This window comes from Corythoichthys intestinalis, chromosome 21 (assembly GCF_030265065.1).
Source record: "Corythoichthys intestinalis isolate RoL2023-P3 chromosome 21, ASM3026506v1, whole genome shotgun sequence".
NCBI classification, from domain to species: Eukaryota; Metazoa; Chordata; class Actinopteri; order Syngnathiformes; family Syngnathidae; genus Corythoichthys; species Corythoichthys intestinalis.
This window is the reverse complement of record NC_080415.1, coordinates 40,703,589-40,720,690: the sequence shown is the minus strand read 5'-3', so window position 1 is coordinate 40,720,690 and position 17,102 is coordinate 40,703,589. Positions and strand designations below refer to the sequence as shown.

The window sequence follows — 17,102 nt, the reverse complement described above, 5'->3', positions numbered from 1 at the left end:
AATATTTTTCTGACGCCCAGCTGTATGGTATTAATACTGTACCGATACCATGTTTTTTGAAAAAGAAAGAAAAAAAAATCATTTAGTACTAAATGAATGACTGCAAAATTATTGCTATCGTGGCTTGGTCAGACACTGCCCAGCTCATTGTCTACCCATTGATGGCCAAAGCATTTGAAGCGGGAGGGTTGACTTATTCTTTGTGTTTCTGATTTGAGTGGATGCTGGACTTTTTCACGCAGAAAGGTATTCCTTTTCAGCTTCCCAGCAGATTTCTGAAGGCAATTGGCCAAAATTGACTGCTATTTGGAATGATTAAAAAAAAAAAAATCCATTGAAGGATGCCCTACCCTTATTTATGCTTATTTGTGCTTTTAGGACTTTGAAGTAAAGGATCTGAATACCATCCATTGTGGCACAGAACATTCAGATGTGTGAAGAATAAATGCTTTTAGAATGGCCTAGAACGGGGCTCTTTAGCGCTGCCCTAGTGGCTCTCTGGAGCTTTTTCAAAAATGTTTGAAAATGAAAAAAGATGCGGGACGGAAATCTATTTTTAGTTCTAGTATGGTTTTTGTAGGAGGACAAACATGACACATTCTTCTAATTAATCAGGCATGAAAATCGCTCACCTTTTGGCGAAATTCGCAGTTTTGAAGTCAAAAAGGGTGACTTACGTGAAATGTGTAGATCCAAGGACAATTATTTTTGGGGGAGGGGGTCGTAAGTCCATCTAACTCACAACATGTTTTATTGAAATTGCTAAGCCTGTCGCGATAGGCAAAGAGTACATCTATTGCAAGGTAAATAAAAATGAATTAATAAGCGTCAACAAAAATGTCATTGTTAGTCGACTAATTTTACAATTAGTCGGCTGACTAATTGGCAAAAATTTGTCTTTTGGGACAGCCCTAGTGTACCGGAACATATTTCCTCCACACCCTTCTCACCATTTTAACCCCTGACCCATTTTCCGCACAATAAGGCGCATTGGAGTATAAGACGTGCCTTCAAATAATAGCCTATTTTAAAACTGTTTTCATGTATATGGCACACTGCATTGTAAGGCGCAGTATTACTAGTAGTTGTAGTAGTAGTGGCTGGCATTACGTTATGCATCCACAAGATGGAGCTGAGCTAAATGGAATGTCATGCCATGATTAATTGACGCACTGTTGGCTTTTGAGAAAATTGAAGGCTTTCAGATGCACCTTACAGTGTGGAAAATACGGTAATTATGAAGGCTCATTATTAGAGGTGTGCAAAACTTCCGAGTCTTAGATTATTCGCGATTCGGCCGTGAGAGATTCGAGAACTATTCACAAACATCAGAATTCCGATTATTGAAATATGCCAAGTACAGCGGAAGTACAACACACTCAGCGCGCCGCGCGGTCTTCGGGACGCAATGAGGAACGGAGCGAGAGTAGCTAAACATCATGCTTCTCATTACCCGGCCCCTCGGATAATGCCAATGCTCAACTCACGGCTCTAGCTCAACTCATGCCACGAGATAAAAAAAAAAAAAAACACAACAACATACCTGACTGCTGCCGAAAAGCTGCTGCCAAGTACATCCACATAATGTTACAGTAGATATCATTTATATAGGACTAGATGCAATATAGATTCGGTAGCGTTAACAGCACATCTACAAAAAGCTAGATGCGAACGTTAGTAAACGGCCGCCATCTTAAAGCAGTACACTTCTCTGCAAGGCTGTTGTAGCAAACCTTCCAAGCAAACATAATTAACTTTTTATCTAAAATACTCCTAAATCGGTAAAATATTGACTTGAATCTATCTTTAAAATAGTTTTAAAACTTTCACATGTCGAAAGTAGACAAAAGGAAATTATGGAATAACGGGAGCAATTTTAACAACTTTAACGGTTGATTCACAACATTAAATAAATAGAATGTAGTTTAAAGCTGCTGATACAGAATGGGGACTGGAGTTTTTTATTTACTGTTATTTTTGTATATTTGTTTCCTAATTTGGTTTAGCCTGAAAGTATTTTCGAACAATTTTGGAACTAATGTACAAAACATTTAAAAAAAAAAAAAAAAAAGAGGGGGGTGCATCAATAATCGTTTTATAATCGAATCGGAACCTCTGAATCGTAATCGTAATCGAATCGTTAGGTGCCCAAAGATTCCCAGCTCTACTCATTATGCATTTGTAGTCAACTGAGTCATTTTGATAGTAGGCTAATATAGCTAAGATATATACAGACAGCATGTTTTGCCTTTATTATAAGGTTTATATAAAGCTTTTTGCAGCTCCAGATTTTTCTCTTTATTTTCTTGGGTTGCCGACCCCTGGCCTAGAACTAAACCCGTTAGAGATGAGTGTTGAACCGATGATATTGGAACCGATCGTCAACGGCGGACAATGAGCATAGTCTGAACAAGCAATGATAGAATCATTTTTACATTCAAGTAAGTGCAGAAATTTAGTAATAAAAGAAAAATATATTTTGTATATTTAAAAAAAAAAAAAATAAAAAGTCGTACCGGTACAGAATCAGCCGATACAACACAACCGGGTATCTGGAGCCAAAAGATGGCATCGAGCGACACTACTGTAAATTTTTGATCTGTGATAAAGAGAGCCTCTCACAATCTGACTCACTTGGATGACTTTTGTAGTATTGCAACAAGCCAAAATCACAAAAACTATAAACACCCACTTTTAACTGCCATTTAATGTCTTATTATCTTTACTGTAAATCTTTCCTAACTGTCCCAACAGAATCCTGAGCAAAGAATACACGTACAGTATAAGCACACTGAATACATAGTCGTTTTTTTCCAGCTTTAGGGATTGTTTGATTAGCCCGCTCTGTTCACCAAATGTTTCCAATTAAAAGAAGATCATTGTAATTAGGCCTGATCTTTAACTCTCGAAGTACCAATAACTCCACTTTTCTATTACTAACCACAGTTGCGACGCATACATCAGTTCAAGCTGTGCCGCACAAAAAGCCATTACATCAACAGAAAACATTTCAGCTTTTTCAAGGATCAATAATTCAACAAAACGAGTTCATTATCAGGCCACTGAACGCGACACAAAATACAACAGCGGCAGTTTAGTATTGGTTCTTTAGATAATGGTTTATTCACAGAAGGGGACATTTGTTGTAAATAAAAGATTATCGCATCAAACGGGGACAAAAATAAATAAATAAAAAAACTCCCGCACTGTATCTTTAAATTGTGGGGTGCCATTATTTTAGTAGGAAATATTTTCACTTTGGACGTTAGTGCCGAGGAAAAAATATGATTACCGAGATTTCAATGGGTAACACACAATACAATAGAGGGTGGGAACCCTTGTGTACAATATGATTTGCAATACACTATAATTTGCAATACACTATAACCAGAGGCGTAGCAAGGGTCCCCAGGCAACAAGCAACATGGGGCCCTTCGAGCGTTTGCAAGTAAGGGGGACAGTTGGACTTGGAGCAATAGCATATTTAATAAAAGTATAATAACACCTCGGTCTCATAGAACGCTTTTTAGGACACTCAAAGTGCCTGGCTTCCACTACATTAGGACATAAATTTACAGTAACATAGTACACTTACTGCTGTCTTGCTTCCTTTTCTCCTCTTCTGCTTTTTTTTCTGTCTTTTGTCACTTCCAGAAGGATAACTTCTCTTCATTTTGGATACACGCCAATTAAAAAAAAAGCCAAATCGCCGCTCACTGTCACTCTGAGTCACGTGGGGGGGGGGGGGGGTGTAGAGCGAGTGAAGGGGCCCCTTCAGGGAACTCAGACACAAGGCTTTCAATGGCACTGTCGCAGCGACAAGTGCGACAGTAAAGCTGCATGTGCTGAATCTGTTGGTCCAATTGCCTGGTTTTCCTAATGGGACGCGACGCCTCTGACGATAACGGTTATATGCCATCCCTCCCACTTCAAACAGATTGGACGTCTATGAGTTCATTTTGGGCATTTCGGGTCAATTCCGGTTGAGTTTCGGTTACTTCCTATTGGTTTTGTGCCTACAAAAGAGCAAATGAGTTTGGAATGTCCCAAAATGAATAGGAAGTGAAGGAATCTGACCTTTTAGCCAGATTGCCGTAATCAAGCCAGCCGAACCGCCGGACCCGCACTGGCGCAGATCCAATGACCCGACCCGGCCCGGCGAGACCCCGACAATCTGGCCAAAAGGCCAAACTCCGCGCGTTCACCTTAGGCTTACCCCCTTGTACTGACTCCATTTTGAAAGCTGGAAAAAGGCTTAAGTTAAAAAGCACAAGTTGACAATTTATTCTGAGTCGACAGCAATCATACAGCACAGAGGGACACAGGCGAGGATGCAGGGTCACCATATTACAAGTCAACAAAAGGTTCTCGAAAAAAAAATCAATAAAACATCTTTTTGAAGGCTCTCACGGGGGCCGGCTATGGGGAGGAGAAGGGTGTGTTTGGGCGTTGTTTAGGAATATTGTCTGTTTGTGGATTGGACAGGAGGGTTCGAGAGTTACTGTTATCAGGGCAACCAAGGTTGCGAACTTTGCCACCGCAGCGCCACGTGAGTGCTGAGAGTTCACTTGTCGGTCGGGGGTTCCTCCTTATCTGATGTTCCTTGTCAAGACAAGATGTCCTGCCAGCTGTTCTGGACTCTCCGGGAGAACGGATTGCGAGAGTTGGTGGTGCTGATGTGGACTTGTCAGCGTCAATCTTGCTCACACGTTGGGGTTCCGTGATAAGAGGGCGTCATGTATCTCTTATGCCCTATATTCTGCTTGTTTTCCTTAAACTATGGTATAAGTGCTATTTATTTTATATTGGGTGTGTTAGAGTAATACAAACAGTCAAAAAGTAAATAGGAGAAATGATACTATTCCGTGATTGATTATATTAAGTGTGTTAGAATAATGCAAACAGTCGACCGGTAAATATGAGAAAAGATACTATTCCCTTCAGAAGTGACTCAAAAGGAAGAGGAAGAGACCCTTAAATGCCCTCCAAGTCAACATGTTCATTCACTCCCTCCCAGTCGACATGAATTGGATGTCTATGGCAGCTCATGAGTTAACATAGATTTCTAGTGGGAAATTTTGATGGCAACCTGTTTTTTTTTTTTTTTTTCTCCAATGATGAAAAAGTCGATTTTTTTCTTTTTTGCAGGTTCTTTTATTCTCTTAACGAAAAGGAGGTGACGACACACAATTCAGGAAAAACAAAAACATAATACCGAGTGTACATTTAGTACGGAAAGAAAAGAGAAAAGCTGGCCGGGACAGATCCTCTTACAGCACCACGAAGCGCTTCTGAGTCAATTTGCCCCGACCTTCAAATTCATACAGTTTTTAGTTGACCTATCAAGTAGCAGCCTCTAGATAAAAACCATGGAAGAAAAAGACCTTGTACACAAGAAGTGCAGTTACCAGTGAAGGAATAGTATCTTTTCTCCTATTTACTGTTTGACTGTTTGTATTCCTCTAACACGCAACAATACAAAATAAATAGCATATCATAGTTTTAAGGAAAGCAAGCAGAATATATTTGACATAGGGCATAAGAGATAAATGACGCCTTCTGACCACAGAAGCCCAACGCATGCGTCATGCAGCTGGCTGAGCAAGATGGACGGTGACAACCAGGTGATAGGCAAGACATTTACAAGCCCAAGTCTGCAATACCAAATCCCGCAATTAGTTCTTCAGGACAGTCCAGAACAGTGGCAAGACGTCCTGTCCTATAAGGAACACCGGCCGGATATCCAACTGACAACACGAGTGATCAGATTCCAAGCGCCCCCTTTGACACTGAGGTGGGCAAAATCTCCCACTCCAGTTGCCTCAGTAACAGTGACTCAGCAACTGTGACGCAGGAACTAAACGGGCCAAATTGCAATAGAAGATAATCCTAAACAACACCCAAACACACCCTTCTTCCTGCCCACGGCCCACCTCGCGAGACTCTTCAAAATGACTGAATGTTTAACTAATCAGCATTTTTTTTTCTCGGGAATCTTTTGTTGACTTGTGATATGGCGACCCTGGAACCAGTCTGCCTCCTTGCCTGGGTCTGTCGCTATTTTGCCTTGCCCTTTGATCGCTGTCGACCTGAATAAATTGTCAACTTGTGTTTTGAAGCCTTTTTCCAACTTTCAAAATGGAGTCAGTACAAGGGGTTAAGACTAAGGTGGATGCATGGAGTTGGGCCTTTTGGCCAGGTTGTCAGGATTTCGCCGGCCCGGTTCGTTGGAGCTGCACCAGTGCGGTCCGGCGGCTTGGCTGGTGCGATTCTGGCAATCTGGCTAAAAAGTCAGATTCCTTCACCAATTACCAATCACACAGTTATGTAAACAAAGAATTATTGTTAACAATGAACAGATATAAATTTCCTTTTTGTCACTTAAACATAGTATATCTCCACCAAACAGTTACGATATATCGATTCTTTGGAGGAGCATATCGATAAGCTTTTTCCATATATATATATATATATATATATATATATATATGGCGGAAAACACTCAGATGACTTGAAGTTTGAGAACTCCAATTTAGCCAACTTTCAAATTTGTCCGATATGCATGTGTGATACATCATTGGAAAGCTTAAAATCTCCATTTTCTGGGAGAAGAAAAATTTTGAGCAGGAGGGCATTTAAAAAAAAAAAAAAAATTTTTTTTAAACAGCAAAACCCTATCTGGAGGTGAGAGCACACGAGAACAGAATTACAGACGCCATGACTTTAACGAGATATTATCACGTACCTACTTTGTTTCGATCCAAAAACTCCATGTAGCATGTATCACTGAGTGTCACAGCTGTGAATGGCCACAGCTGGATTTTTTGGGGATTTTATGGGTGAAACATTGTAATATAACAAGGGTCGCGATGCAGAAATCGCAGACATCAAGGAGTGGTCGAGATTTTCTTTTTCATATATTTACCCTTTTCAACTTTTTTTTGTTTGGATCAATTATTTCTCATCTAACATTTCGGAGAAAATGCGACAGTAACAAAAAAATACAATTAAGCGATAGTTATGAGGTAGATATCCGTGACTTTTTTACAGACGTCATTTTTTTCCATTGTGACATCATTTGTTTAAAAGTTTAAAATATTCGAGTGAATAATTTTTTAAAGTAGTTTTTTTTTTTCTAAACGAAATATGAGACATCAATGAATGATTGTAAGCTAAAAACGACACACATTTTGAATAATACATATAATTAATTACCTTTGTTTTATGGCAGGGTTGAAACAAAAGCGGTTGCGCGATGTCAGTAAACGGGGGTTTTCAGGGTAAAACGGACATATTAAAAATAGTTCGGGGGGCTTAATGTGCCATGAATGTGCTATGGCAGCATACAGACATACTGTTCTATCAAACACAACAGTTATTTTAGCTTAAAATACAACAGTTTCTTTTTAAGAGGAGTGCAAGAGCAGAAACTGCTTTTTCAGTCTTGTCTGTGTTTTCCGCCATATATATATATATTGCCATTTCAATATATTGTAACACCCTGACTATACAAATGCAGTGTCTGGAATCATCAAACACACGTTGGGTTGACGATGAGCGCCAACTCGAGACTCATTCTCAGTAAAATGAGACACATTGAGCGTAGCGGTGTGTATTGGATGTAATTTAATCAGGCTGGAGCAACGACTAGGCCGCGATAAGGGCGGCGTGGACAACTCCGCATAGAGCCGGTAGCGGCCGATGCCGGAGGTCTCCGTGCGGGTGGCGTCTTTGTTGCCGGGGAATGAGGTCTGATAAGCGGGGCGCCAAAAATCATCCGTGGAAAAAAAGACAAAGGCTGTTAAATTTAACTGGCGAGGCCATAAAGCCTCACTCCAACTCTGATTGATTTCAACCCCGACCGAGTCGATGATATTCCGCCTGTTACGACTTGCAAAGAGACTCTCTTTTTCTTTACGGCTGGCTGTGTTTCTGTATCCTCTGCCCATAATATAGCACCACCACCGCACTTGGAAGTGCCTACTTTCAAAGCTCGAATAAAGTTGGATTGAGGATTAGGAATTTTAACGGCACTGTCAGAGATGAATTCATTTAGCACTATGTTTGCAGATGTTTACTACAAACATGGGTTGGTTGTCTAGAGTTACAATAGCTACATGAGTGCGTGAGAATACTTGAAACAACCATTCCCTCATTCCTATAACTATTCACTACACTGTATGCAGATGGTAATTCAGCATCGTCAACTACAAAGGCTCGTTCAAAAAGGATCACAAATCATGGAATCCTCTGTATTTGATTTTCTAGTCACTACATTTTCATGACTTTATAATGTGCATTGAGGCTTTTGGACAGCACTGTAAAGAGGATGAAGGAATCTGACCCTTCAGCCAGATTGCCGGAGTCACGCCAGCCGAACCGCCGGACCCGCGCTGGCGAGATCCCGACAAAAGGCCAAACTCCGTGCATTGACCTTAGTCTTAATACCCTTGTTCTGACTCCATTTTGAAAGCTGGAAAAAGGCTTCGAAGCTCGAGTTGACAATTTATTCAGGTCGACAGCGATAAAACGGCAAGGCGAAACAGGAACGGACTCAGGCGAGGAGGCAGGCTCGTTCCATGGTCACCATGTCACAAGTCAACAAAAGGTTCCCGAGGAAAAACTGACAATGCTTAGTTAGTCTTTTGAAGGCGCTCGCGGGGCGGGCGGGCCGTGGGCAGGAAGAAGGGTGTGTTTAGGATAATCTTCTATCACACTTTGGGCTGTTTAATTCATGCGTCACTGTTGCTGAGTCACCATTACTAGGGCAACTGCAGTGGGAGATTTTGCCCGCCGCAGTGTCAAAGTGGCTCTTGGAATCTTATCAGTCGTGTTATCAGTTGGATATCGGGCGTTCTCCGGTGTTCCTTGTTTGGACAGGGCGTCCCGCCATTTGATCTGGACTGTCCGGAAGAACTGATGTGGAGACGTGGGCTTGTAGATGTCTTTCCTATCACCTGGTAGTCTGCGTCAATCTTTCTCAGTCAGCTGCGTGACGCATACGTTGGGCTTCCGTGTTAAAAAGGCGTCATGTATCTCTTATGCCCTATATTCTACTTGTTTTCTTTAAACTATGGTATAAGTGCTATTATTTTATATTGGGTGTGTACAAACGGGTAATGCAAACAGTCGATCGGTGAATACGAGAGAAGATACTATTCCCTTCAAGGAGAAGCAGAAGAAATGTTGCACTCATTTGTAAGGACATTGTTTATTTTTCCATATAACGAAATAGCTTGTTTTTTCTCTTCGGTAATTGTATTGTAGTTTGATTTCCTGACCCGTATTGTTGTCTCACCATATTGGTTATCGTGAGCCTTGTCTCACAAATGGTATCGTATCGGGAGGCCACGGTTAACTTGTTATAATGGGATAAAATGACACAAATTCGGATAACTATCACAACATAACGGCTTAAGCAAACTCTCAATCTCACTCCAAAGCCTATTTTTGGGGTGTTCATACAATGAAATGTGTTCCCCAAGCCACCGGATTTCGCTGTGCGAGCTTGATTTGACAAATATTGTCTGAAATCAATATGATTAGTCTCTAACGGTATTCCAGTAAGAATATTAGATAGGGAAAATATATAATTCACTCCCATGCGCAGCGCACCCACAGTCTCGTTATTATTAGCCGTTATTGGTTATATGATCTCTGTGTGTATTTGTGCAGGGAGAATGAGGTCCTGAAGGTCCAGTTGAAGAAGTACGTGGGGGCGGTGCAGATGCTGAAGAGAGAGGGGAACCAGGGCAATGACGGTAAGGCGCGCACGTAGGCCATTTTTGCTCTCAAACAGAGAGCAAAAAAAAGATGAGACCATTTCAGAGGCCGTATGGCTTTTGATGTACGTATTTCTCAGGGGCTCTGGTGTCCAACTTGTGAGTCACCCATCAGCCTATTTATTTATCTATTTACTTTTGCCAATAACCTGGACTTTGTTTGCCGGGGACAGCTGCTGTTTGAGAGGCACATAAAATGAGCTCGGTGGATGAATGGTTCATTGTGTTTTGGAGGCTAAAAAGGAGAGCCGTTATCTACTGCATGTTAGCCTGAGGACTTTGCTGCTCAGAGTGCTTTTCCCTCAATATTCAGAGAGAATGGCAAACTCACTGGCCGCCGATGACGACGCTAAACGTCCGATCCACTTGAAGTGGGAGGCATGGCAGCGAGCGAGCGAGCGAGCGAACGAACGTTTGTTCACTCTCCTAATTCAAATGGATTGGACTAGTGATAAACTCGTTTCTATTCACGGCAGGAGGAGGATTGGAGGCCACACAATAGGATGTTTAGCATCATCGGCAAACGCTCTTTTTTTTTTTTTTTTTCTTTCCTTGTGGTGCGTGTGCAGCTGGCGGCCATCTTGGGTAGGTCTCGACCAGCGTTTGGAAACTAGATCTCATTTTTGGACTACAAGCCGCTACTTTTCCCCCCTCATTTTGAATCCAGCAGTTTATAGTCCAGTGTGGCTTATTGGTTGATTTATTTGGTTAATGGGTAACACTTTATTTGACAGCGGCGTCATAAGACTGCCATAAGATCATCAAAATTATGACATGACACTACCATGGGCATTAATGAATTCATATGCATACGACAGATGTCATGGAGTGTCATCCGGCAAATGATCTCACTAACTCCATTGATGTCCTGCTCAGATCTTTTACATCCTTTCAAAAGTGAGATCATATGCCGGATGACACAAAATGACATCTGTCATAAGCAGTATTTAATGCTCATGGCAGTGTCATGTCATAATTATGATGGTCTTATGACAGTTTGATGGCGCCGCTGTCAAATAAAGTTTTACCAAATACCATAACCATCGATTAATGAAACAACTAGAACAGTAACTGAAGAAATGATTCGTACAGAACATAAATTTTGCTTTTTACGTCTGTAGCGCTGCAATGCACGCTAGGAGGCATGTTGGACGAAGACAGTGTTGACAGCAGGTGGCAGCAGAGGTTGACTGTTTCCCCCTAGGGCCAGTGACGGCCAAATGAAGCTTCTTAATGCAATGAAGCTTTGCAGTCAATTGGTTCAAAGTTTCATGGTGGTACATTTAGTCTTATGACAGCCTTATGATGCCACTGTCAAGTAAAGTGTTACCGATTCATATCTTTTGGTTTAAATATCTCATAATAATGTGAGGATAGCTGTGGCTTATAGGCCAGTGCGGCATATCTATTAAGAAATGCCGTTTTCGTGTCAAATTTGCATAACAGCGTTACGAACAGCGTTAGTTTTTTCAGTAGTGAGTAATCTAATTCATTACTTTTCTCATCTTGGCAACGAAAAGTCTCGAGACACGGAGAGAGAGAAGAGTGGGAGGGAGGGTAGGAGTTGCAAACGCGATGCTAGGTGGCTCCAATAATACTTGACTGTAGCCGATAGCCTGCAAACTACACCCACATGGTGCCACTGTACGATGCTAGATATCACATGTATATAAAACTAGATGCGAAATGACAGACACGGCAGCATTAGCACATGTAGAAAAACCTAGATGTGAAATGATAGACTTGCCGGTATTGGTAAACAGCCGCCATCTTAAAGCAGTAAACTTATCAGGAAGGCTCTGTTGTGGTGAACCTAATTAACTTTTTATCTAAAATGCTGAAAAATCTTGACTTGAATCTATATTTACAGTAGAGCTGTCCCGACTAGTCGACATAGTCGACGTAATCGATGACGTAAATCCGTCGACGAGCACAACATGCCGTCGACGGTTAATGAAGGGTTAAAAAAATATATGCGTGGAAAGTTAGAACGTCGGATGCTCTGTTTGCAAGTGGGGACAGCGGCACAAAGCCAAAAAAAAGCGCACCAGAGTGTCCAAAACATCGACTTATTTCAAAGAAACAAAGGAGAGTACGCTCTTCTGTCCTGTCTCTTCAGTGCCAAGCTTGGCTGCACGTCGGCCGTGAATAAACACCTCAAGCGCCTTCACGCAGTTTGTAATTTTTTTTTTTTTTCATTTTTTGTACACCAGAGGGTGCTGTCGCCTTACTAAATAATAATGTTTCATTGACAATGGGCCTATAAGTGCTATTAGTATTGTTCTTAATGCTAATTGAAAGGTTTATTTCATGTATGTTATGGTTTATTTTATGGTATAGAAAATTATATAAGGTTAAAAGGTCATAAATATATACAGTGATTGCACTCAAGGGAGAGATTGTCAATGATAAGGTAAAGGCAATTCATATAGGCAATTCATTGATATATAAATAAGGTTTAAAAGTAAAAAAGGTGAAAAGTTTTTGTTAATTTCTAATTGTGTTGCTTTATTTGTGTGCACCGTAGCCTTTACAGTGTGTTTACATCAAGGATGGAATAAAAGTTGTAAACCATCAGTTTAAGAGACCATCTTTTCAATCGGGATGCTACACTAGTTAATTCTATCAGCATTTGAACTCATTGTTTATTTGTGATTTATTATTGTTATTTACGTGTTTATTTGTACTTTAATAAATGATTTGAGTGTTCCAATGTTTTTTGTGAATTGATAAGCGTCAACAAAAATTTCATTGCTAAATTAGTAAAAAAAAAAATTTAAAAAAATTAATTATTAGATTAGTCGACTAATCGTAAAAATGGTCGGCTGACTAATCAGGAGAAAATTAGTCGTTTGGGACAGCCCTAATTTACAGTAAATGATAAGTTAACTGGGATAGGCTCCAGCACCTCGGTGACCCTCGTGAGGAAAAAGCGGCATGGAAAATGAATGAATGAATGAATGAATGAAAACAGTTTAGAAACTTTCACATGTCGAAAGTAGACAGAAGGGAACTAATGCAATAACGGGAGCAATTTTAACAACTTTAACAGTTGATTCACAATGTTAAATGACTACCAAACATAGCAAAGGTTACTATGTTTTTTTTTTTTTGGAATGAAAAACAAAAACAAAACATGAAAGGTAACACCAATTACTTTGCCAAGTAACTAATTACTCATACATTCAGGTAACTAAGTTACTAACTCAATTACTTTTTGGGAGAAGTCATTTGTAACTTTAATTATTTACTTGTTTAAAGTAAAAATAACAACACTGGTAACGGCTTATATTTAGGTATGCCCAGGGGTGAAAGTGGCTAGAATTTGTTGAAGGTCGCCACGGAGCCAGAAATGTTATATACCGATTTATTTATTTATTCATTTCTTTTTCTGTTTTTGGGGGCGGGGGAGGGGGGCAAAACTCATAAAAAACTACTGAAATGCAAAGAAAACTTTTGGCACAGTTATTTCTATAACACATACAAAAACGGATTTTCATTCAAAATTGTATTTTTTTCAATGATTTGCAAAATCAAAGTTAACAAAAACAGCAATAACCCCAACCTCCATCTTCTAATTTTTATTTTCCCTCGTTTCCTCACATACTGATTGCCAAATCTCAATTTATCGACTTAAGAACATAGGATATATATTAAAATTGAAGTTAATGTAAACATTTTGTTTTTTTAAATAAGATATAAGTAACATACATTCAGAAAAATAAGTACAAATGGCTTATATTACGCAGAGTGAAATGGAATATATTTTGAAGATCACGCAACATTGACTTTTTTTTTTTAAATCATAAGGAAATGAATAAATCGCCTAACATAAATGAACAAATAGAAGTCCAAAGTACACATTGACAGCTAAGATGTTCTGAACCTCCCCATCAGATCAAATAAAACTAAATATGATAAATAAGCCTCCTCAACTCTTTTCTTGTTCTTAAAGATTTGATCTATTTTATGTTGCATGGCCCTTTTTTTTGTTGCATCAATTCACCTTTTTTTTTTTTTTTTTTTTTTTTTGCTGTTCAAGAAAACATACACATTTGAACCAATCAGAGCTAACTATCTCTGCTGATCACATGTCAGTATGTCAGCCAATTGAACGGATAAATGAGTCCAGCCATTTTGCTCTGCTGCATGCATTCGCACATTGACGTGACTCATCATCGTCAGACATGGATAACTGCAGCAGCTGGGGAAACCTCCATGCCGTCCGTGGAATAAAATAAATAATAAATATTGGTAGAAACGGATTACGCTACACAAGCGCTTTATTATGCTTTTTGTTAACACTTGTGTATGTAAACCTGAGGTTGGTAGATTGTTTTCTTCTTGGAGATGAAATGCATGTGTGGCAGCTTAGCATTTATTTATTTTTTTTACATAGCGTTTTGACAGTTGCCGTCATATTTTCGGAATCAAAACACTGTACCGGTACAGCATTCCCTGAATCTTATACCGGAACTGCGTTCCTGACCGTTCTGGCCCACTCTCACTCCTGGGTATGCCTTATTGCGCACGTTATTTCTTAATACTCTCTGATACCGATGACGTCATTTAATCGGCGCAAGAGTAGTTTTTACCTTCCTCTTATTCCGACTCCGTCTTCCCTCTCGGCAGGCGTAGCAATTTCCTCTCCACGGCAGCGTCTAAATGATTTCATCCTTCCTTGCCTCTGTCTTCTTCCGCTAATGATGCGCTTCATTCTTTCCTACTTTTGATGTTGACGAGCACAATTCCGCCGCTTCTCGGAGGGGGCGGGGCTTGGAGGAGCAAAATGAAGGGGGGGGGGGTGAATAGGAGGATGAATTGATAGACAAATGGCTGTTTTTTATGTGCTGTCAGCATGCTTCCTAGTGATCAGAGCCTTTCTCTAATGATAGCGCTATTCTCTCAAATGCTTAGTAGGCGCTGTCAGCACCACTGACATACAGTACACGCTAAAGAGGTTGCTCCTTTACCTCTGCTGTGATGGACCGATAATTAATTGCTTCCTGCAGGATGCCTTTGCGGGATTTTTTTCCCCTTTTGAGGTAGTTGATCGGCGCTCATGCATGAATGCATTCGGCGTACGTTTCTGTACCTGACATGTCACGTTAGGACCGATATCACGTGCGCAGTATGCGTTTCTTTATGTATTCTCCTAAATCCTCGTTAGTCAAATCCTAGCGGACATGCATGCGGTTCAAATGAAAAGGTCGCAGTTTCAGTTGCTCTGACTGCGAGGCTGTTGAATGCAAGCGCAAATGCACATGCAGTTTACTTTTTACTCCTTGATGCCAAAATTGAAAAAAGAAACAAACATTGAAATGGATTGGGCGTCTAGCGCCGTCAGTGGCACGGAAAGATGAACATTCACCTCCCAGTTTAATAGAATTGGATGTCTGTCATTGTCATTAAGTTTATTTCCTCGTTAGTTTTAGAGTGAATTCCTATTGATTCCTGCACATTTGCGGCTTTCCGTGGTTGCTTTTGCTACATTTTGGATCATTTCCTGTTCATTTCCCACCTTCTTGGTAGTCAAAGCACTCAAAAAGTTCTTGCATCTGAGTGATTCAAAGTATTTAAAGCAGGGGTCCCCAACCTTTTTTGCACCACGGACCGGTGTGATTTGGGTCTTTTTTTCACGGACCGGTGTTCTGTCAAGTTTTGCACCCTTAGAAAATTTTGCTCCCAAAGCTTTTGTGGCGGTGAAAAAGCCCTCTTTTATATTCAGTTGGACTCTCAATGTTATCCAACAGTGCTAAAAACTACTGTATTTACATCATAAACATCCATGTGCGACACGAAAATGGCATAAATTAATGCTTAACTTATTTCCTCCCAAAAATTGCTTCAGTGTCCCAAAAACGTCTTTTGTGTTAAAAAAAAAATTTTTTTTTTACAAGAGGCATCTAAAGGTTCCTATCTATCTAAGATACAATTCACAAAGCTCAAAACTTATTTTAAAGCTATAAAACTGGCCACTGGAGGTCAGTAGCGCATTTGGTAAGAACTCATCTCGGGACAAGAAAGAAAGTGAAGAAAAATAGTCAGGAAACGGAATTTGGAGGGATCTTGTGACGACTCGTGAGAATTTGAGAAAAATGGAGAACGATCGGAAAAAAGAAAAGGCAAACGACACTGGAGGAGTGTTTTGAAAAGAAAACGAAACCATCGTCAAAGAAGGATTCAAAAAAATCTATCTTGATGAGACATACGGTGACGTCGACATGTGTTCTGCGGAGCTCACGTTGCGTCACTCCTTAGCCCGAGGTTGAAACCAACGATGAAGATGATGAAAAAAGTGAGACCGATCTTGATCCGGACTCATCAGCTTACTGAGCCTTCCCCGTTGTTATGTGCGCAAAAAGTTCAACAGTTCAATAGTTTAGTTATGTGTAAATAAATTGTTCCTTTGCGATCAAAAGCGCTATTTGTCTTGTTGTTTGTTATTTTGTAGAACGAAAACATTATTCAGATATTTGGCGTGTCACATAAGCGAAAAATAGCTGTGTTAAAGTCAAAGTTGTGTTTGAAATGTATGCTTTCACAAAAAGGTCAATTTCTCTTTTTTCATCAGACATTGGAAAATTGCTCAAACTAAGCTATTTTCTAATGCTGATTTCTAAAGAATGGAAAAAGATGAACTAACATTTTTTTTCCTGCTGAAAGAAAGTCTAATCTTTCTTTTGGTGGGTTCCATGTTATAGAGCAATATAAGAGAATTTTCTGTGGGCCTTGCAAAATCAGTCAAAATCCAGTAAAACAGCCGGGAGCGAAATGACAATGACTAGGAATGAATGAGTCAACGGCACGGCCAAGTCGTTAAGTGAGAGAGCTGCGTGCATTTGTTGTGTGCAGCTAAAATGACAAACATAAGTTAATATTCCTTTCTTTAAAGAAAGTTTGTAGTGTTTACTTTGGAATCGCTGCATTCGCGGCCATTTTTAACCTTACGCGCATGCAAAATCTGTCAGAACACCGGCAATTTGCAGCAGAAAATCTGCTTTTGTTTTTAGCCCTCGTTGTGTTAAGTGCAGGGAAAATATGAGACGAGATGGTCCCATCTAGGTGTGATGGGAGAGTGAGAGAAGCCCGCTTCACAAAGATACGATGTTGGAAATTGTAACACTGTTTTCATTGCTCTCCTAGCGATGCCAGGATATTCCGGAATGACTGTAATCCAGAACCTCGGTAGAGTTGTCTCAAACGTACGTTTAAGGCGATCTCTACAAGCTGATACTCCTGTTGCAGAGACATGCTCGAATCACTCGGTTTATTCACATACGGGTCACGAATCCACTCCTTCACAGTTCGTGGTTCGTT

The 17,102-nt window shown here is 40.2% G+C and overlaps 1 protein-coding gene across 3 annotated transcripts in view; it reads left to right on the top strand.

Annotated features, from left to right (window-relative positions):
• snx29 (sorting nexin 29) overlaps positions 1-17,102 on the top strand; it is a 162,824-nt gene that overhangs the window by 36,938 nt on the left and 108,784 nt on the right. For all 3 annotated transcript variants that reach the window (XR_009061722.1, XM_057825552.1, XM_057825553.1), the window contains exon 14: positions 9,676-9,761. Coding sequence is in view for 2 of the 3 variants with exons in the window: in XM_057825552.1 (XP_057681535.1) it covers positions 9,676-9,761 (86 nt within the window). In the remaining variant the exon portion in view is untranslated. The remainder of the gene's footprint in view (positions 1-9,675; positions 9,762-17,102) is intronic.